Source organism: Lynx rufus, unplaced genomic scaffold (assembly GCF_022079265.1).
Source record: "Lynx rufus isolate CCGP_SWC_20201006 ecotype Redwood Valley unplaced genomic scaffold, mLynRuf1.p SCAF_3, whole genome shotgun sequence".
NCBI lineage: Eukaryota > Metazoa > Chordata > Mammalia > Carnivora > Felidae > Lynx > Lynx rufus.
In genome coordinates, this window is record NW_025814845.1 from 69,501,749 (window position 1) to 69,524,142 (window position 22,394).

The window sequence follows — 22,394 nt, forward strand, 5'->3', positions numbered from 1 at the left end:
AAACAGGAATAGTAATGCCATCCAACTCATAGGGTTGTTTTGAGGCTCAATTAATTGAATATATAGAGAATTTTAGGACAGTGGTGGCTCGTTTTAGAGTTTAATGCATTTTAGCTACTAATATAAGGATTACATAAATTGTTTCACTCTGGAGCCCACAGATGGCTACTTGCTCAGATATACTGCTGATGAATATAAGGACCTATACTGGGGGACCATCCTGGTAGCAGAGAAGAGTTTATTCCTCACAGTGGAGCCTGCTATGCTGGCCCTCATGTGAGGAATCTGAGTTGTTACACTAACTTAATATTATTATGAGTTAAACAAATAATCAAATTAAATGATCTCTCTCTAAAAACAAAAGGGAAAAGTTTGGGCTGACAATTGAACAATATATAAATATAAATATATATAAATAAATATATATATATATATTTGTTATGTGTATACACACACACACATATACATTTCATTTCTATCAACTGACTTGTTTTAATAGCATTGGACAGTTTTCATTTTGACATTATAATAATTAGACATGTGAAAGCTCTCAAAGTACCTACACTTGGATATAAATTATACTTTTTTTTTAAATACGAAAATGGACAATTGGAGGAAGGATGTTTGTGTATACTTTTGTGTTTTATTTATTATTAGGACTGCAGCTCATAATTGGCGTTGCTTTAGGGTAAAATATTATTGTCTTTTTGCAGAGAGTCTCGAAGATGCAAATTGTTTGTTTGGGACTCCTTCTTTTCAGCGTGACCTGGGCAGCACCAGTAAGCATTTACCAATTCAGTTATATGCATCATAGTATCTCTTGCTCTATTTATTTAAAGCATGTTGTTTAAATTAGTAACCCCTACTTAGTTTAGTTGTAATAAAGTACCAAGCAAACAGAAAGCATCCAGCACTTGACACGAATGTCTAACACCAAAGAGGACCTCAATGAACATGTGCTGAATTACAAAATGTCAACATGTTGCCTTTTAAGAAATGCCAAAAAGAGTTGTTTTTGAGAAAATTAATAGCCAGCCACAGTGTTTCAAATCAGCTAATTTTAATCAGTAAATGCGCAGGGACCCAAATTATAGCTAAAGAACTTCTCAATATTTTAAAACTGAAAAAAAAAAAAACGACCTGATTGTTTTAAGGCTGACCAACTAAATTTTGTATATACATGGTAATGGAAAAAAACCAGACCTTTCCTGTAATTCTTGCAACACCCCAACACTGTGAAATGCTGCTAATGATTTTCACTTCATCAGCAAGGCTAAAAATGGGAAAAAGGACCCCTAGGTTTAACATAAATTGAACTGCAATTTCCTTTTGTATCTTTTCTTCCCTCTGATTCACCCAGATGGGTACTCAGGATGTGACTAAATTATCTTGTGAAAATGCTGAGTGCTACCAATATTTTCTATAGTGTAGACACGGTGCTAATTAGATAATGTATGAAAAGCATCCTAGCTTTTCAGAGCAACCATTCCAGTTGGAGAGCATGGAAATAAGTAGTCATCCTGTTGCTGGAAGTACTTAAATATAGGTCTTGAGCAAGTGAGTGACCAGTTAGGTAATCCAGTGATGAGCATGAACCATACCATCTAGTGAGGACAGCAGAAGTTGGGGAAAGCATGGCCCCTCTTAGCACATATCCTTTCACAGTCCTGTGGTGGGCTATACTGCTTAAAATAGGCATCTGTCAGCCCCAATCCACACAACTCAGCTCAATCATCACCACAGAGGCATGTGCTTAGGCGTGACGGGGGTTGAGTGGGTCTTGCTGACCCAGCTCAATCCCGCCAGCTGAGGACAAATCTATTTCGAGCAACATATTCCCAGGAACAGCTGGAATGGCACCCTGTGACCATTTTCCAGTAAATGTTATGTCAATATCAATCCAGTTACCACTGGTCAAGAGAAGGAGCCAGCATCCTTCCCAGAGGGAGACACAATGCCTTCTCCATTACAGGGCCACATTCAAGCGTGGGAGAATTGCAAAGTGAATGTGGGGGAAGAAGGGAGGGATGCGTCTTTCAGATGAAAGAGGCTCAGCAAGGACATAGAGACAAAATTTGTAATTATGAATGGCTAAATGTAATGTTTTCTCCCAGATATATAGATCTCATTTGAGCAATTACCTCAATTGTTTAATAATAGATTGTGGTATCAGAAATTAGAATATACTGAGTCACTCACATCTGTTTTGGAATTACAATCCAGATTCAAACTGTAGGGGGAAAAAAGTTTTCTTCAACCCTCTTTGGGTCTGTGGCTCAGTCAGCAAATTAAACTGACAGAAACAGATTAACAGGAGAAAAGCACACAAATGTTATTAAATTTCTACATGCACATGGAAGCCTTCACAAGAGAATGAAGACCCAAAGAGGTGACCAAAGCAGGAAGCCTTTATACCTTTTAGACAAACAATTTGTGACAATTTGGTAAGACAAAGGAGTTTGGGTTAGTAGTCCAACAAGGGCTAGGTAGTCCTTATCTTCCTTAATGAGGAGGATTAAGTTAGTTTAACAAAATTTCCTATGGATTCTTCTGATGCCATCTCTGAACTGATAAGAGTCTATCTCCAGTAACAGGAGAATTGGTTTCCTGCCTTGAGGCTGAAAAGGGGAACTTATTCTGCATTTTCTACTTCTTAATTGCCTTCAGTTCAAAATAATATTTTTTTGTTTATTTACTTATTTTGAAAAAGAGCGAGCACAGAGGAGGGGCAGAGGAAGAGGGGGACAGGATCTTGCACTATCAGCACAGAGCCCAACGTGGGGCTCGAACTCATGAACCGTGAGATCATGACCTGAGCCAGTCAAGGGTCAGATGCTTAACCAACTGAGCCACCCAGGTACCCCCAGTTCAAAATAATTTTTATGTCAAAGAAGCATATTTTGGGGGTGACATTTTGGTTTCCTTCAAAAATAAAACTTGAAAATGGGAGAAAAGATGGTTATTGGGCCATGCAATTCAATTAATATTCATCAATATGCAGTAGACTACAAAGACTCTAAGTTACTTTGTTGTAAGTTCATGATTATCATGAACTATATTAAAGTATTCTATCTTACAACTTTGTTGTAAGTTCATGATTATCATGAACTATATTAAAGTATTCTATCTTACCGAGTATAGTTTTTAATTCATGCGTATGTGTGTTCTATAAGAAGATGCCGAATACCCCAACCTGTTGGGTTCTTTTTTTCTCTTGTTTAATATCTACCCATCTCATTTTTAGGTTTCTCTTCTCTGTAGCCTCATATTCAGAATTATTTTCACAGTGTTGATACTTTTGAGAAATGATACAATGATCTAAATTTACATGCACAGGCTAATAGAAGAACCAACATAAGAAAAAATGTCAATAATGGATTGAATTATAAAATATGCCTTGAAGGTACTTCATGTAAAATTCAGGAACATTTCCTCTTCTTATTCTTTTTTGCATATAGCAGGCCACTTAAAAATTTATTATTTTAACCCTGGAACTTTGAGACTGAGGATTCAGTTAAAATATCTCCTTCACTTCGACAACTACCACCAGTTTAAGCATAGGCAACTTTGTTTCTTCTACTGCCTATGTACATATAAATTTTATAGCTTACAAACTGTAAAGTGCTATGTAAATATTGGTATTATTGACAAGCTATTTTTGTTTCTAGCATGTAATGGAATGTTAGGCAGATCTGCCTTGGAGCCAAGCCAATAGCACACTTTTAGTAAAGTATTGAATTTATTTCTAAGATAATTTTATCAGTCAGCATCCTGTCAGGAAAATAAAACCCACAACAGGGTGGATGTTCAATAGAGGGATTTTATTTGGAGGATAATTATAAAGTAATAGGACAAAGAGAAAGAGCAAATCAAGGGTGGTGAGGCAACCCAAAATTGAAGCTACTAGCACCCCTTGGGCTGAAGAAACAAGGAAGGAGATGCTGTTCTCTGTGCCCTGAGTGGGGGGGAGAGGGGGGGCAACAAATATAGGACCACAAAAGAGGTATGTCCATCCCAGAGATGCAACCCCAGAGAGAGCCTTGGTCACTCTCCTTCTACCTTTCAAGCTCAAGCTAGGCCTCCCATCATCCAAACCCAGACCGAACCCAGATGGCAAAGGAGCTTGGGAAATGTAGTTTGTAGAGGTCATCCCAGAGAGAGCAGAAGCACAATATCCGAAAAGATAATTGCCTAGATCTTATTGCAGAAAAATATAGAACATTAAAGTTTATTCAGGAAGAATACTTTCTAGGTAGATAAGACCTTTTTATTTCATCTTTCTCTTGAGGGTTTCTCTCTCTTCTATGACTGATACCACCATGATGCCTGCTTCCACTTTAGCACATGCATTTAAACACAAACTAATCCCACCCGTTGGTTCCTCTTCTCAAATCTGAGATAACCTAGGAATTTCAAAAATAAATAAGAAAATAAAAATACTGGGACTAAAAGAATTATGTCTGTTCTTCCACAGCAGGCTTGCTCCAAAATTCTCAGGTCCTCTTCTGAATGCTCTCCTGTGACACCTAAATTTTAGCCCCAAAGCCTGGAACAAGCTGCCTGTAGCTATTCCTTTCTAGTTCCTGGCATTTCTGCACTTCAATAGCTGCCTCTCACCCCAGGTATTCTCAAGATCTTTGGACATTTTCATATCAGATCAAGAGAAAGTATTTGTCCCGATACATAGGCCACTGCATTTTCCTTTCCCTGAAAGAAATCTCTGCTCGGGTGACTGGCAACAACAAAGTCCCATTCCTGGGTGTGATCCTAACCCTTACATACAGGGCTATGGTTTTACTCTTGCTGGACCATTAGCAACATCAGTTCTTTGTTCATACAGCAATTACTAAACTTATACAATCAATACACACATGCAATCCACATTATCAGATTCTGATTTCCGTTCACTGATACTGAACAACTCTCCATGTGCCAGTGAAAACTTCTTTTTCAGTTGATATCAGAGACATCCATGCTTCCACATCTGGAGTGGCACCCCTCCCCCAGCCTGGCAATGCTCCTGTGCCTGAATATGGTTCTATAATGGAGATGGCCTTGTCTCCCTCTGGAGGAGGAATACGGGCTCCCTCTTCTGCAAGGACTAACATAAATATGACTGTAATGTATGCATCTTCTTTGGTTGGAATGATTTTCCACACTGAATAGTACAACCCAGTCAGAGAAAAATAAATGAGACAATTATTGTGTGCACAAGTGGATGAAAGAATGAATGTTTGGTGAAGTTTTATTTTTTGTTCCCTTCCAGACATTTCAACCACAGACTGAGAAAACTAAGGAAGACTGTGTGGAAGAACAGAGGGTAAACAGAATTATTTTTCTCAAATAAACCTATTTCAACTCTGTAAAGAAAAAAGTCATGAGAGGAAATTTTTAACTGTCAAAATATTCTTGTGCACTTAGAATGGAGATGCAAAATTATACAACATAATTTTGGCACTTAATTCACACAATGTGTGATAGAAGAGAGAAACATTCTGAATTGGGATTTGTTTCTCTTCACTGTGATTTCTCTCTTCAGAGGGAGAAGTGAGTAAGACTTCTGGTGTATTATTAGCAAACTATTTTCCCCACACACGTACATGAGAACAAAACAACAAATGAGGGAGAAAGCAAAGGGCGGGGAGTTAACAAATCTTATGTTTATGTGGGGTTAGTTGTCCATATGCATCCAGAAAATTAAACAAGTACCCTCAGCATTTCATGTCACCAAATTGCAGCCTACCATGGTTTCTCACAGCAGTCTCAGAAAATTCTGTTCTAGGACCTAACAATCTTCTGTCCTTTATCTCAGCTGAAAATTACAAAGGCAAATGCTGCAAACATAAGAGAGCCTGAATGTTCATGCTGTGAGTTTTTCCAGTTAGACATCAGACATTAATACTGTAAAACCTGCATTTCTCCTAATCCTTACAAGGCCCTCCACCTGAAAATATTTCCAAAGACTCCATTTCCATTGAAATTTGGTAATAAAATTGAATACACCCTGCGAGAGAGAGAGAGAGCAGTTGATAGTTATCCTTAGGGAAAACAGATTTACAGGCATGTAGAAAAGAAAGGGACAAGTTTTATCCTTAGAAGCTGGCTGATACATGCTCTCCTATGGTTATAAGAAGCACTACCATTTGTCAGAGGCAGAATTTGACTTCACCTAAGTTAAAGAATGTCTTGTACAACCAAAAAGAGAACCAGAAAACTTAATATGATATAAACACATCTTAATATCATGTTATGTCTTTGTAGATAACGTATAAAGGCCACCATGAGAAACATGGGTATTACATGTTTAAGTATGTTTACACATCTTCTGGGAGGAAAAATCACACTGACATAAAGGTAAGCTCAATCTCTGAGTGAAGTTCCTTATCATGCGCCAAACTCTGGACAAACCCTAGGGGAAAACCATAGAGGAGACAAGTTTACTTTTGATTACTCTGGGTTTCTGTCTGTGGCTGGTGCCTTCGTCCTTTTCCCACAGTCCCTGGCTCCTTAAGCATCTCTGCTATAGAACTCTGTGTTCCAGAGCTTTCCTGACACAGATGGTTCACTCCTGCCCTGGCCATAATCCTGCCCTGCTTTGGGACCGACCCCTGCAGATGTGGTACTGTGGACCCCCCAATGCCTGTGCCTTTTTCTTATTGCTTCTGAGTAACACCTGGTCTTTTATAAGGAAAGTTTCTGAGCATATTCTATCATATGCTCCAATGGTGAGGTTAGATGGCTATTGGAGAAATCATTTTAGACTAAAGAGTGACATGCTTTAGTTCCCCTTAAATTCATTCCACTGACAACTCCATCTGGGTCAGGATGCTTGGAAAAGAAAGAATAAGGGCCTTGTCCCTGGAGTGGGACAATAATTCTTTTCATTCAGTCCCTTCTTGCAGATTCATTGGCCAAAGAGCTGGAAACAGTTTAAAATGCCATCAGCAAAAGGACTATTTACTGTTTCCAAATCTGGTTTCGTTTCTCATGAAAGTAGTAGTTTCTATTCAGAATGTTATTTTGTTCTGCTCGTTATTCTTTAGATGGCATCTCTAAGACTAACTGCTTGTTACATTTGTTATATGGAGTAAATTGAAACTTATTTGTGGTAATCAATATATGTTGAGCTCTTCCTGTTGTGCAAGATACTATGTGAGATAAAATAATTGAGAAAAGTTAACGCTTTCTCTCCAGGAACTTAGAGTTAGACAAGAAAAAAAAAAAGGCGCTCATAAAAGTCATTATAACTCAAGACAGAATATGCAAAGTGCTGTGGGAATAGTACCCCCAAAACCATGCTTCTAGGGACTTGGAATAGAAAAAGATCAGTTCCTAGCCTGGTGTTTAAGGAAAGCTACGTAATGGACATAATGGAGCTAGGCCTTGGAGGATGAGTAGAATTTGAGCAAACAAGTAGGTGATAGAGGACACTCTCCACAAAACTCCACAAAAAGAATACTATGAACCAGGGAATGGAGAGAGAAAAGCAGAGCATAGAAAATCTCCAGTCCACTGATACAAGAACCATCATGTGGTCAGTGATGCAACCAGAAGTCATTTAACATAACAAATGTAAAAATGATTGACCATCACATTCCACAGTTTAAAAGTTGTTTCACGTTTTCATTTATAAAAGAACTCTATTCAGTCTTTTGTGAAATGCACACAATTAGTATACCTGCTACTGTTTTTAAAGCTTGATAGCACCAAAAAGAAAACAAAACTTCTCATGCACAGTAGGGAGAGAAAAAAAATAAGAAGAGATTATTATAATTTGTTGATTTGCTAATGCACATGTTTAACTCAAATAGCTATATTCACAATGAGCAAATGAACTTGATTGCAAAGGAAAATATAAATGTCCACGTAAAACTAAGACTCAATGATTTAAAATAAGTCAAATGTTTAAAGTACTTTTTATCCAGAAATAATCCACTATAAAGTTTGTTTCTATTGTGTTTTTTCCTCATAGAAAAATCTTAAATACCCGTGCTCTTTGCATAGTGTACCTACTCTCAATGAGTGCTTGGCTGAGGGATCAAGAAAGACCATTTGGCACCTCTTGCCTCCTGTTTCACTAAATGTGATTCCCCATTACCCTGGCTTCCCTGAATGTGGGCCTTCGATGTCCTTTATCTTCCCTACACATTTGCTCTGTGAGGGCAAGCTTCCAGCTGACTACACTGTTTTCCTCCATCTGGGAGTTCTCATGTATTTTCACATATTTAGTTAATACATCCAAGAAAATGTCCACATGCTCAACAAGAGCAACAGACTGAAGTGGTGACCAAAAAAAGGGGGCGGGAGAGACAAAATTAAGCTGCATTAGTAAAAACAGGGCTGCTGCCAGGGCAAGGAAGCTACTAGATGCTGTGTGCTCTGGGCTGCTCAGGCTATATCAGAGTCTGGGGTTGTTTGGGACCCCACAGGCTAAAGGAGATCCACGGGAAGATGACAGGACTGAACATAGTGACCTAATAATTGACAATTGCAAGTGTCAACTTGGAGAAGAGAAAGCAGTGAGTTTGGAGGAAATCTTAACTTTTCAAAACATTAGAAAGTTTGCACATGAAAGAGGAAATAAATTAATCATTATTGTTTTAGGAAAAAAAGAAATACTAGTTACTAGTTGCAGGTTAAAAAAAACTTGAAAAAATAGAATATAATGAAAATTAGAATATAAATGAAAAGATCTCACATAAAACATAACAAGCAGTTAGCCCAAAAAGTGTTCAAGGAGGGAACAGCTGACCATAGGTCATGAAGCCAGGAAGGACTGGTACTAGGTGACCCTGAAAGGCTGTGATGCCTATCTCCAACTGAATATTGCTTTTTCAAGCTCAGGTTCTACATTCTCACAACACCAATATGTCTAAAAGTAAAGCCAGTATCTTTTTCTCTTGTCTTCATTTTTACAGATCAATACTGCAGCCCATTATCGTTATTAACCTTTCCCCTATTTGGGCACCAACAGAAGGTTTTTTCTTTGTAATGTTTTCATCTGGCATTACCCTAATCCAAGTGATTGTATCTCAGGTGTGGGCATTGCAGCATCCTCCTAACTGTTCTTTCTTACTGCTGTTCCTCCTAAACGCTGATTTTTATTGTTAGTCCCTTGCTCATAAATCTTCACTAGCTCTTCATTCTCTGCAAAATAAATCCAAATTCTTTGCCCTAGAGGCTCAGGCTCTACAGATCTCCAGCACTTTGTAAGTCTGTGAGAGCCCCAGTTGGAAATGAGGTCCCTCCCCCACTCCTCCAACCCCCACCCTCTATGCCCCTACAGGACTATTGTCTCTGCCATTCCATAAGTCATCAGGTATTGCTTAGAACATGTGGCACTCAGCCCAATTTCTTACATGTTCCAGCCCCTCAATAAATATCTCTTATTCTTCATTTTGTATTACTTACCAGTTCAAAGGCCTATGTCATGGTGTTGTCAATTTTATCTTACGCTACGATTTTGAGGTGAAGAGAAAGTAGGTTATTTGTTTCATCTATCATTGCTCTGTTGCTCAAGAGCTCCTACCCATGAGTTAATGGAAGGGGGGAGGGAGCATGCAGAAATTAATTTCAATTCAACCTGCTTAAACTTAAGGTTATTAAATCACTGTAATAGTTCTTTAAGTAAGTATTTTAGTTTCTTTTGGATAAAAACATTCAGATCCTCACTCTCCCTCCTTTTCTAAGGTGGCATACAGGCATATGAGACAGTAGGATATGGCTTACATACATACCCCCTACATACCATATACCATATGAACACACATGGGTAACACCATAGTGGAGGGAAAGACGTGGAATCCTCAGACATGCGTGGGCAATGCTGCTTGACCACTTGTGTGCTTCCTACCCTGCTTGTATCCTAAGATGAAGTCTCTGGCTACCATCGCTTAGGATCAGTATAGTACAGTCTTATTTGGGGCCCAGTAGTGTTTCAGCCTCTCTTGGCTTAGACCCCTCTATGTCTGAGTATGTCTCACTTTTGTCCATAATGTGTATGCTCCATCTACATTGCTCCTTTTAGAGTCACCTCATTCCCTCCACAGTGACACCTTCTGGAAAGCTCCTGAACAGACTTGCAGATGCTTCCATATCTAGCCTGTGCCACAGGGAAACTGTTGAGTGGCATGGGCAAAGTTGATCTCAGCCCCTCTTTTTGACCACATTGTTCTGCCAAGCTTATTGCAACTGGGCTGCACCCCAGGTTGGTTAAATACAGCCTATGAAGCAGCATCTTTGCAGACTTCCCCAAAAGAAGGATAAATTGAGATATATGGATAAACACTTTATTTTTCTTCTCCACTTTCTCCTTTCATTCTGTTATCATTCAGGGACATTCCTTGTCCAGATCTCCATTACTTAAACTTTATGATCTAGAACTGTAGTTCTCAAATGTGGTCTACAGACCAGCAGCTATCAACATCAGCTGGGCAATGTTATTAAATGCAAATTCTAGAGCCCCACTCCAGGAAACTCTGGCCATTGGTTTCAACAATATTTGTTTTAGTAAGCCTTCCAAATGGTTCTGATAAATGCTAAATTTGAGAACTATTGATCTAGACTATCCAATTTGGCTTATTGCATGACAAGCAGGGAAGAAAAGAAAATTAATGAATCCTTTTTTCTGACAATGACTGGGTTTGGAACACTGAAAATTCTTTGAATGTCAAAAACTTAGTATCACCTAGATTCATCTATTTGTCTATTTTCTGAAAACAAGAAGAAAAAAAAAAGAAATGAAAAGAAAATCTTCCTTTAGGCAGATAAATACCTCTGAAGACCAGGGCAAGAGCAGAGAGAAAGAATAATTATTTTTTAAAATATGAACTACGTTTCACTTGCAATGACTTACTAGTCACAAGATGAGGACTTTTTTTGGCTAAAAATATTGCTATAACCAATTTGCATTTAAACATCTTAATATTTGGTGCAGTACTCATAAAAATTTTAATAGTGAACTTTTCACTTTTAGTCTAAATATCTGTCTTTGTCTCAACAACAATCAATGTTGTCATTGAAATTTTAACTATGGTTTCAATTTCTTTTATTTTATCAATTATGTCTCTATGCTTGAGGAGGACCACTCTTGAAGCATATGCTCCTTAAATTCAGGTCCTCCTTCAAAATCAGGACCTAATCTACATTTCCAAATTTATTTCTTATTCGTTTCTTTAGAATTTCTATATTCAAACCACAGTTTTATTCGTATTATCTTTCAGATGTTTCCTATTTCCAAACATTTAAATGTGCCACTTATTCTTAAAATATTCTCCCTGCTTTCCTACCATATATCTGGATCCTACCCATCCTTCCAGCCTTGCTCATTCTTTGTCCATGAAACTTACTTTGGCCATTCCAGAATTATCTCTACCAACAAACCTCTATTGAGTTAATAGTCTTTCTTTTAAGTATCTGGTGGGTAATTCTTTTTAAATTGCCTAAGAATTATTAAATTTTTAAAATTTAACATAAAATAATACTTTATGTTGAAAATTACACTTTAGCAGGAAGAAAAGAAGAAAGACAGTATTGCTCATCACAATTCTGGTAAAAGAAGAAATCAAGAACCAGCACCTAAAGAAAACATTGTCCAGGAAAGAGAGAAAAGCTTGTCCATTGTTGGAGCCAATGAAAATAATCAAAGTAGCAAAACCCAAACTCCTTTTGAAAACAGACAGGCAACAAATGAAGATGATACTATTAATAACAAAGAAAATGCCCACAGTGACCAAAAGAGATACATTTATCCTGAATCCACTGGGAATAATGGGGTTGATGATGGAGACAATGCTATCAGCAAACTACGTGACCAAGAAGAATATGGTACAGCTCTTATTAGAAATAATATGCAACATATAATGGAGCCAGGGACTGTGACTGAACTCTTGGCAGAAGAAAACAAAGAGAACCAACACAGAAATGTTCTAAGCAAAATCCCAGCAAGTGTGAACTATGTTAAAGTCCCCTCAAAAGATAGGAAGAATTATCAAAGAGATCCCCAAGCTCAGAACATTCCAGTTAAAAGCAAAAGCACACGCCTTACTCAATACAACACTGACTATTCAAAACAGCTCCCAAAACTCAAAAAAATCCCCAGTGATTTTGAAGGCAGTGGTTACCCAGATCTTCAAGGGAGGGGGGACAATGATATCTCTCCTTTCAGTGGAGATGGTCAACCTTTTAAGGACATTTCTGGTAAAGAGGAACCTATTGGTCCTGACCTAAAAGGTACAGATATTCAAACAGAGTTTTCTGGCCCGAGTGAAGCCGATGCAAGAGGACCAGGTTACAATGAGATCCCAGAAAAAGAAGAAAATGGCAGAAATACCATTGGAACCAGGGATGAAACAAGGAAAGAAGCAAACACAGCTGGTGTAAGCCTAGTAGTGGAGGGCAGCAATGACATCATAGGTAGCACCAAATTTAAGGAACTCCCTGGAAAAGAAGGAAACAGAGTAGATGCCAGCAGCCAAAATGCTCACCAAGGAAAAGTAGAGTTTCATTACCCTCATCCACCCTCAAAAGAGAAAAAAAAAGAAGGCAGTAGTGATATAGCTGAAAGTACTAATTATAATGAAATTCCAAAAAATGGCAAAGGTACTAGTAGAAAAGGCACAGAGCATTCTAATAGGAATCAAGCAATCTCAAATGAAAAACAAAGATTTCCCAGTAAGGGCAAAAGTCAGGGCCGGCTTGTTCCTTCTCGAGATCTAGATAATGATATTAAAAATGAAATAGGTTCCCATAATGGCCTCAATAATGAGGGGACTATAATAACACACAGAAGAAATCATTATGTTCCCCACAGACAAAATTCTACATGGAATAAGGGTGTGCCACAAAGAAAAGGCTCCTGGGGTTACAGAAAACCCCATTCCAGTAGAAGGTTTAGCCCTCCTAGAAAGCATGACAGTAGTGACTCATCTGACAGTGGCAGTTCCAGTGAGAGTGATGGTGACTAGCCCACTAGAAGTTTCCAGCAGGATGAAAGTTCAAATACCTAGTAGTCTATGATGGGACGAAAAAGGAGAGTCACCTGAGAGCAGACCAGATGAGGAAGGGCAGAGCGGACAATTGAGTAAGCCAAGAAACCTGGCCTCCTCACGAGATTTATTGTTATCATAATGGTCACAGTAAGAAATTCAAAGTTATGATGCTTTTTTTAAAGAAGAAAAATTAAGGATTTGTGGAATAGGAGTCATTTAAAAATAGTTTGTGAATGTCACAAAAGCCTTCCTTTGTTGTTTGCTCTATAGATATGAAAATCAACAATCTCTCTATGATAATCTGTAATTAAATAATCTATAAGAAAGTCTGCTGTCTGTGGTGCTTCATTTCAGAGGCAACAAGATTAGTTCTGTTTCTGGCAAAGGCAGTGTTATGAAGTTAATCCCTTGAGTAAATCTCAACCATTTTCCCGAATCCCACTGTGCTTACGCCAGCATTTCCTTCTTCCTCTGACCCCCCCTCTGCTCCAGCGAAGATACCCTGCTTCACGTCTCTCTACACTCCCTTCCTCTGTTGTACATTTATAACTTCTTATAAGGCAAATTTTAGCTCCTGAAACAAATTTCCATGTTATCACTTTTATTAGTTCTACCTCCTTCCAGACAAAGAAGGGGATGGGGTGCAGAGAGGAACAGGGACAATCTGAGGAGAGGACAAATGCAAAGCCTAGACAAAAACTTACTTTGGCAGATGCATAAATCATTTCCAGCCTATTTTGCTTTCCCAATCTTTCATATGGATGCTTTCCCAGCTAATGGCCTTATGACATTGTTCTAGAAATTAGACCCAAGCCACCTGGTAAGGGAGGGATGTGGAATTCTGGAAGGCTTTTGCTCTTCCTGATAAGAAAAGCTTATACAGCTAGTACCATGCTTCCTCCTTTCTTACCCTAGTCTCCTTTGCTTGACATTAACATGATGTTTGGAGATGCAAAGGCCATTTTCTGACCATGAAGAAAAGGCATGAGATAGCAGAAAATATACATATTGGTCTCTGCCCCCAGTTCCTGGCATGGAATTCCTAAAACCCTTGAAATTTCCTAAAAGCACTAGGAGATAGTTTTGTTCTAATATTTGGTCTTTGACCCTGGTTCCTGACACAGAGTTCTAAATACCTTGCAATTTCCTCAGCCTTTTGTTTTAATGAGGTGATTCTCAGTGGACTCCTGAATAGGGGCTGGTCACCAGAAAGACTAGACTAAAAGCTTGAAATTTTCAGTCCTCCCCCCACTACCCCCTACTCATTCTCCAGAGAAGGAAAAGGGGCAGGAAATGGAGTTAATAGTTATGATGATGAAGCCTCTATCTATAAACACCTCAAAAGTATGGTGTTCACAGAGCTGTCAGGTTGGTGAACACATGGAGGTGACAGGAGATAGCCTACCTGGAGAAGACATGGAAGGTCTGTGTCCGTCCCCACAAACTTAGTTCTTCACCTCTCCTCTATCTGGACGTTCATCGATGTCCTTTATCATGTTCTTTTATAATAAACTGGTCAACAGCAAGTAAACTGTTTTCTTGAATGCTGTGAGCTGAACTAGCAAATTAACCAAACCCAGTGAGGGGTTTGTAGGAAAAACTCTGATTTATAATCAAGAGGTGAGAAGCATGGGTAACAACATGGACTTGAAAACTGGCACCTGAATTGGGGAGGGGGAGAGTGTTATGGAACCAAGGCCTTAACCTGTGGGATCTGATGGATCTCTGGGTAGATAGTGTCAGAATTGAGATAAATTGTAGGACACATAGCTGGTGTCACAGAAGTGCTTATTGTGGGGGGAAAACCCACATATTTCATGCGAAAAGAATCGTGAGTGTGGTAGAAGTGTGACAGTAAAACAGACACACCGGAGAAGTGTAGGTTTTCTAACACAAAAGGACAAAATAATCACAGAGATACCAGCTCCATCAGCTTCCTACCTCCAGAGTGCTTGTTCTGTGAATAAAACAATTCTCTTCTTTAGCAACTCTTCTTCCTCTTCTCCTCCTTCTTCTTTGGTTATTGATAGCTGAATTGAATTCTGTGGGGAAATAGGTTCTACTTACATAAATGGGTTAGAAAAAAGCTTAGGGCGGAAAGCCGTCACCACGGGGCAAAAGCAACCAAGGTTAGCTAGCGAGAGATTGTAAAGAGATCACGAGTAACTTGTTATATCACCTGCAGGAAATTACTGTCCATCTGATGCCAATATACTATTGTACTTTGATCACAAACTCCACTAGCCTCCCAGACCCTTTCCTTCTTACACACACAAGTTAATGATTACTGTCTGATTGTTTTCTTACGTCCACATGTGTAAAATCTTTTTTTTTTTCCACGTTCACCACATGGGCAATATCTTGTGAGCTCAATAAATATGGAGATGAAACTCGTGTTTGGGGCTCTTGTCTTCTCTCAGACATTCCAAAGTTCATCAGTCCTAGTCTGCTATCTAGTGGAGAAATTGTATGTTTGAATTCTCTGGACAGATTTTATATTCAATTCGGCATCTGTTCTCTTGCTGGACAAAAGAGAACTCCAGACTCAGAGTCTGTGACAGAATTCCTAGTTGATATACCTCTGCATTCTGACATTCTTCTCAGTGAGAAGAGGTAGAAGAAAGAAAAAGGTGCCTATTACTTCTCTTGTCTCTTGAAGATGTAAGTTCCCCCACAGCAGAAACCATGACTATACATTCTCTATATAACACAAATGAAAAACATCAATGTCAATACATCATTATGGTGCCTTCAAAAAATCTAAACTGCATATTAGGTTGATAGAAGGCAGTTTCTTACTAAATAAAAGTTGCAATATAAGCTATGGAATAAATCAGTTTCTCCACATACAAATAATAATAGCATGTGCCATGCTCTGTTAAATCTTTTAATCTGCACAATCATTCTATTGTAATGGGTACCATTACTATCCCCATTTTACAGATGAGGAAACTGGGGGCATAGAACTGTTAGTAGGTGTTCCAACTAGTAAACTAGGATTTGTATACTGACAGCCAGGCTCTAGACTCTTTATTCTTAAATATTCACTGTACTGCCATATATCACAACAATAGATACATATAATATATGAATGTATGCATATATAGACACAAATGGAGAGAGTATGTGTATATATTCATGCACATATACAAATATGTGTATGTGTGTGGATATATACACACCCATATATATACACATGCATGCACACACATAACACATACACACACACACACACACACACACACAGCAAGAAAGAGAACCTGAAAACAACGATTATATATTTTCTGTCATTTATTCTCCATCAGAATTCTAAGTATAACATAAATCAATATCAATGGAAAGAGTTAATATACCATCTAATAAATTAGTCACATCAGAATTCCAGAATAAACTATATCTAGCACTTTGCTTTTTTTTTTTACATAAAAGACAATTTTGGTGCATGCACACACACACACACACACACACACACACACACACAAACTGGTAGCAATTAATGAATGAAGAAAACTATATCAGAATTTAATTTGCAGGTAAATGAATTGAAATATACTTTTTTAATGTTTATTTATTTTTGAGAGGGGGAAGGGTGGGGGGGGGGGAGAGGGAGAGAGAGACACACACAGAATTTGAAGCAGGCTCCAGGCTCTGAGCTGTCAGCACAGAGCCTGACATGGGGCTCAAACCCACAAATGGTGGGATCATGACCTGAGCCAAAATCATACACTTAACCTATTGAGCCACCCAGGCGCCCCAAAATCAACTTTTTAATTATATCCCAAATTATATCAGACTTTTACATGCAAATGGTCTGATCACATGAAAAACAGTTGGCATTGTAAAGAAAAAAAATGAACTGATAGAGAAAATAAAGGTTTTCTTTGGGTGGGTTATTAGAGGCAGGAGTTTCCAAAGTTCATCAGTCTGCTATCTAGTGGAGAAATTGTATGTTTCAATTCTCTGGATGAATTTTGCTTTCTCTCACCAAGCTTCAGTATATATGCATATTCATTTCAAACACTGACAATGTTCAGATTTTCTTCATCCATTTAAGGGAAACTCAGAATGTTTCAACATCCTCGATGCAGTGCTATGGGATCCTGACACAGAGGGCTTAGCCCAAAACTAAAGGACCAGAGATCCAGGACCACAGCCTGCAGTCAGAGTGTGGTTTGTGCTATATCCAAATAAAGGTTTCAGCCAACAAGCTGCACTGCTTCGCTTTTTTTTTTTTTAAACAAACATAGATTTCCAAAATAGGGCAGAAAATTTCAGCCTCACAAAGCTGCCTTTTATGCAATGATTCAAATGGGCATATTCTGCCACCTTGTGCCCAAAAGGAAAACATCGCTCCAGGCTCTGACGTTTATGTCAACGCTGGCTCCTCTCTCCAACCTCACCCTCCTAGATCTCTCTGCTTATCAATATCTACCTTGATTTCACAGCCAGAGTTAATCTGTTCTTGGCAATCTATCTAGTCAGAGCAATATGTCTGATTGTTTGGCAAAACATTCAGCTCCGTGATAAAACACTTGCTGAATGACTACATTTCACAAAATTCCATGGGAATCAAAAGGAGAGAAGAGATGAGATGCTCCCGGCCCTTAGTAAGGCTATCATTTAGTCAAGGAGAAAGGCATTCAAAAGATACAAGGTGACTGTGGTACATTCAGTAATAAAAATATAAATACCGAGATTATAGGAGTTCTGAGGGAAAAGATGAACTCGAGCAGAAGGTAGAGCAAAAACATAATAAAATCCATTTTCCTTAAGGTATTACACATTCAGAGGAGCTGCAGACAGTTCCAACCAGCAAATGAGGGCCTGACAGTCAATGACATTAAATGTACTACATGTGTTTTAGAGCTTAAGAAAGATCACTGCAGCTAGAGGATGGGGAGTGGCAGGGGGGTGAGAGACGTAGGGAGAATTGGAAGGTAGAAGACCAGCAGTAAGAATACTCAAGGGTTAGGGGCACCTGGGTGGCTCAGTTGGTTGAGAGTGTCTGACTCTTGATTTCAGCTCAGGCCATGATCTCATGGTTTGTGAGTTCAAGCCCTGTGTCAGGCTCTATGCTGACACTGTGGAGCCTGCTTGGGATTCTCTGCTTCCCTCTCTCTGCCCCTCCCCTGCTTACTCACTCTCTCTGTCAAAAATAAACATTAAAAAATTTAAAAAAAAAGGATACCCAAGGGTTATTGCTATAATTCAGAAGAAACATAACATCGTCTCCTCACTCAGTGTTTAGTACCTGCTTTGAACTAAGTAGGTACTCAAGATGGCAACAGTTTCAAAGACACTACGATGCTTTCACACAAGCCCATGTTTCAAAAACAACTTCCAATAAGGTAAACTCTGCTAGTCAAGATATTAATACTTGGAATCATGGGTGTTAAGATATAATATTAGACAGTCCAAAGGAAAAGGAGAAGAAACAGATGGGTCTGGATAAAAGTCATGGAAAGGGGAATTGAAAACAGAATGGGAAATGGGGAATAAAAGTTCAGAAAAAAACTGACTGAGGAAATCCGGAAAGGAAGGAGAACTCCTTGTAATCTCAAGGCTAGAAACCCAGATGAGGAAAAACTAAAAATGATGAGTGAGTTAACACAATATCTGTAAGAAAATCTACATGAAATTATGTGGTTTTGACTTTAGATAATAGTCAAATGGACTATTGTATTAAACGGACAATACTTTATTAATTTATGGGGACAGTTTAGAATAGTATGTACAGTCCCTACTTATATTGAATTTTAAGTAGATTTTTACTTTTGTTAGATTAATAGATTAGTAATAGAATTTAAACAATTTTTGTTTTACAATTTTTATTTAAAACAATAAGATAGAGAAGCCTCTGAAAGATCTCAGAGAGACAAAGAAAAGATGAAATAATGTAAAGAAAACTGCTAATGAAAATAAGAATATAGCACTGGGTAGAGAGATATTTAAAATGTAAGATGATAACAAAAACAATTATATAAATATAAATTAGAACATTTCTCTGAAGTAGTCCCTTCTGGAAACATATAAATCCTGAAAAATCTTAAAACCTGACTCTATTATTAACCGTGAAAAAAATTGGAAAGTGTTATCAAAGAATTAGCTCTCAAAAAATCCTCATTGCCAAATGGTTTTGCTAGTATATCCTCTCATATTTTCAACGAATAGATGATTGTCATGATGCATGCACACGCACTGTTTGGGAAGTAATGGAAAAGATGGTAAACCATCCACTTCATTTTATAAAGCCAAAATGACTTTGATATCAAACTCTTTAAAAAAATGAACAAAATAAGAAAACTGTAAGGCAAACGTGACTTACGAACACAGCAAAAGTACTTTAAAAATTTGTTTTACCTTTTTTAATTTGAGTATAGTTAACACACAATGTTACATTAGTCTGAGGTATACAACTTAGTGATTTGAGAAGTTTATATGTTATGTTTTGTTCACCACAAGAGCAGTTACCATCTGTCCTGTTACATTGTTATTACAATATCCTTGACTGTATTCCTTATATGCTGTGCCTTTTATTCCCATGACTTATTCATTCCACAACTGGAAGCCTGTTATCTCCCACTCTCCCTCACTTATTTTGACCAACCCCTCACCCTCCTTGCCTCTGGCAACCATCAGTTTGTTTTGGTTTTCATAGTTCTGATTCTGCTTTTTGTTTGTTTATTCATTTGTATTTTTTTTCTTTTTACATTCCACTTGGGGGTGGAATTATATGGTATTTGTCTTTTTCAGTCTAACTTACTTAACTTAGTGTAATACCCTCTAGGTCCAGTCTTGTTGTCTCAACTGGTATGATCTCATCCTTTTTTACAGCTGTGTAATATTTAACTCTGTGTGTGTACCTATATATATACAGATAGATATACCACATTTTCCTTATCCGTGTGTCTATTGATGAACACTTAGGTTGCTTCTATGCCGTGGCTATTATTATAATGCTTCAATAAACATAGAGGTGTATTTTCATTTTCTTTTAATTTTTTAACTTATTTATTTATTTTGAGAGACAGAGAGAGTGAGAGGGGGAGGGGGAGAAAGAGGGAGAAAGAGAGAATCCCGAGCAGGCTCCATGCTGTCAGTGTGGAGCCCGACATGGGGCTTGAACTCAGGAAATGAGAGATCATGACCTGAACTGAAACCAAGAATTGGTTGCTTAACAGAATGAGCCACCTAGGTGCCCGAATAAATATTTAATATTAAAATATTAATAATTAATACAATAAAATTTAAATATACATCACATCAGTAACTCCACTCCCATAAAAAAAACAATGACATTGTCATTTATTCAACAAATATTTGAGTTGGGTTGAGCTCAGTTCAGATCTGTTGACTGTCTACTATGTGCCATATACTGTCACAGGTGTCATAGGATGCCCTCACAGAACTTACATTCCAATGGAAGAAAGACAAGCAGTATACAGATAAAAAGAAAAGATAAAAAATGTTAGATTGTGATAAACGTAGAAAAAGTAAAGCAGGGAAGGATGATAGGAATTATAATTTTAAATTGGATGGTCTGAGAAGGCTGCACGGAGGTGACATTTAAATGGAATCCAGAGGAAGAGGAAGAAGCTCGCTATGTAGATATGAAGGAAAGAAGCATTCCAGGCAGAATTAATAGCAAGTAGAAAGGCCCTGAGCCAGCATCTCATTTGATGTACTAAGAAAAACAAACATGATTTGGGTGGATGTGCAAATGGGCAGTGGCAGAAGATCAAGTCAAAGCAATGGAAGCATAAAAGACAGAGCCTTGTAGACTAAGGAATAAAATGGAAATCCATCTAAAGATTGTAAGCAAAAAGTGGATGGCCAGACTATCTTAAAAGGATGACTCTGGTTACTGTGTTGGAGAACAGAATGTAGTCTGGTAAAGGTAGAAGCAGGGTAAGGTCTGAAGGCTGTTCCAATAATCTAGATGAAGGAGGTGGTGAGAAGTGGTCAGATTCTATGTGTGTGCTGAAATAGACAAAATTTACTGATTACTGGATATGAGGTTTTAAAAGAAAGAAAAAGGGCACAAGTGACTTTAAATTTTTGGACTGAGAAACTGGTAAAATGCAAAATGCCACTCTAAAATACTCAACACCAATTTCTGATTTTCAAATTATTAGTAAACAAGGAATACCAGGAAGTAATATACTCCTAAATAGGATAAAGAATGTATATCTTAAAAACAACTAATTTTATGAATAATGGTGAAATACCAGTGGCATTCAAATTTAATTTTAAAAACCAAAAAAGAGTTTATTGGATCCCCTGGTGGCTCAGTTGGTTTGGGGTCAGGTCATGATCTCACAGTTCATGAGTTTGAGCCCCATGTTGAGCTCCAGGCTTGCAGCATGGAGCCTGCTTGGGATTCTCTCTCTCTCCCTCTCTCTCTGTCCCTCCCCCACTCGCTCTCTCTGTCTCTCAAAATAAATACACTTAAAAAAAAAAACCAAAAAGAGTTTATAATGGAGAAAATCCAGAAAATATTAAATATCCTTCATTAGTAAATTGAAAAAATTGTGGTAGGGATACACAATGAAATTTTTTAGTGGTTTAAAAATATTTCGTCCTGTGGTGAAAGGACACAATGAGTTAACAGAATAAGATACCAAACAGAATATTAACTATGATACCAGTTTTCTTGAAATGTATGTAAATGTATACATGCATAAAGGACTAGAAGGGAAACTATGTTGATGACTGTGTGATTTTTCCTTTATGTTTTTCTACATTCTTCATAAGTTTATATATTAAATTTTTCTTTTCTTTTATGATCAGAAAAACTATAAACATTATTTTGACAAAGAAATACATGCAAACTGATTTAAGACTTACTCTCACATGTTTTTAGTAAGGGATAGTTGAACAAGCTAGAGTAAACTGAAATACTAAATTCTCATCACCTACTCAAAACTACATCATCCCTGTAAGACCATATATTGGAGAGTCAGAGTGGAGACTCATTTCCATTGGCCACAGGGAGGCTGGGGAGTTCAGAGGGGGACTTTTGCACCTGCATTCTCCATCTTCAATGATCCCTCACTCTCGCACCAAACAAACATGTTTGTTCAACTGAGGGGCCTTCCCTGGAAGAGGCTCATTTTTTCAACAGTCTGGGTCTCTGTGAAGAGAGAACTCAACACTAAACGGGTCCCAAAAGCCAACTCTGTAGAACACTACAGACTCATGGATTATTGTTTACAAAGTCTGCTAACTGAAAATCCTATTAACGGGGATAATCTCCTGGAACCCAAACCTTTGGGAAACATAAGGCAGCAAACACATCTCAAATCAGCCCATTGTGACCTTCTGCTCCTTTTGCACTTTCATCTTTTGCTTCTTTGGTTCCTTCTTCATTTCCTTGTTACACTTTCTGTTCTGCCTTTTACAGAG

At 38.0% G+C, this 22,394-nt stretch overlaps 1 protein-coding gene across 1 annotated transcript; it reads left to right on the forward strand.

The window, feature by feature from the left end:
- The first annotated feature begins 725 nt into the window (after positions 1 to 725).
- Positions 726 to 12,965, forward strand: MEPE (matrix extracellular phosphoglycoprotein). Its single transcript, XM_047090667.1, has 4 exons — positions 726 to 779; positions 5,267 to 5,320; positions 6,262 to 6,354; positions 11,508 to 12,965. Exons 1-4 carry the CDS (start codon positions 726 to 728, stop codon positions 12,963 to 12,965), a joined length of 1,659 nt encoding a protein of 552 aa, XP_046946623.1.
- The last annotated feature ends 9,429 nt before the right edge of the window (positions 12,966 to 22,394 follow it).

Coding starts and splice junctions, on each gene's coding strand:
- MEPE (XM_047090667.1), top strand. CDS start 726: ATGCAAATTGTTTGTTTGGGACTCCTTCTTTTCAGCGTGACCTGGGCA. Junction 5,321..6,261: donor ACTGTGTGGAAGAACAGAGG/GTAAACAGAATT, acceptor ATGTCTTTGTAG/ATAACGTATAAAGGCCACCA. Junction 6,355..11,507: donor AAAATCACACTGACATAAAG/GTAAGCTCAATC, acceptor ATTACACTTTAG/CAGGAAGAAAAGAAGAAAGA.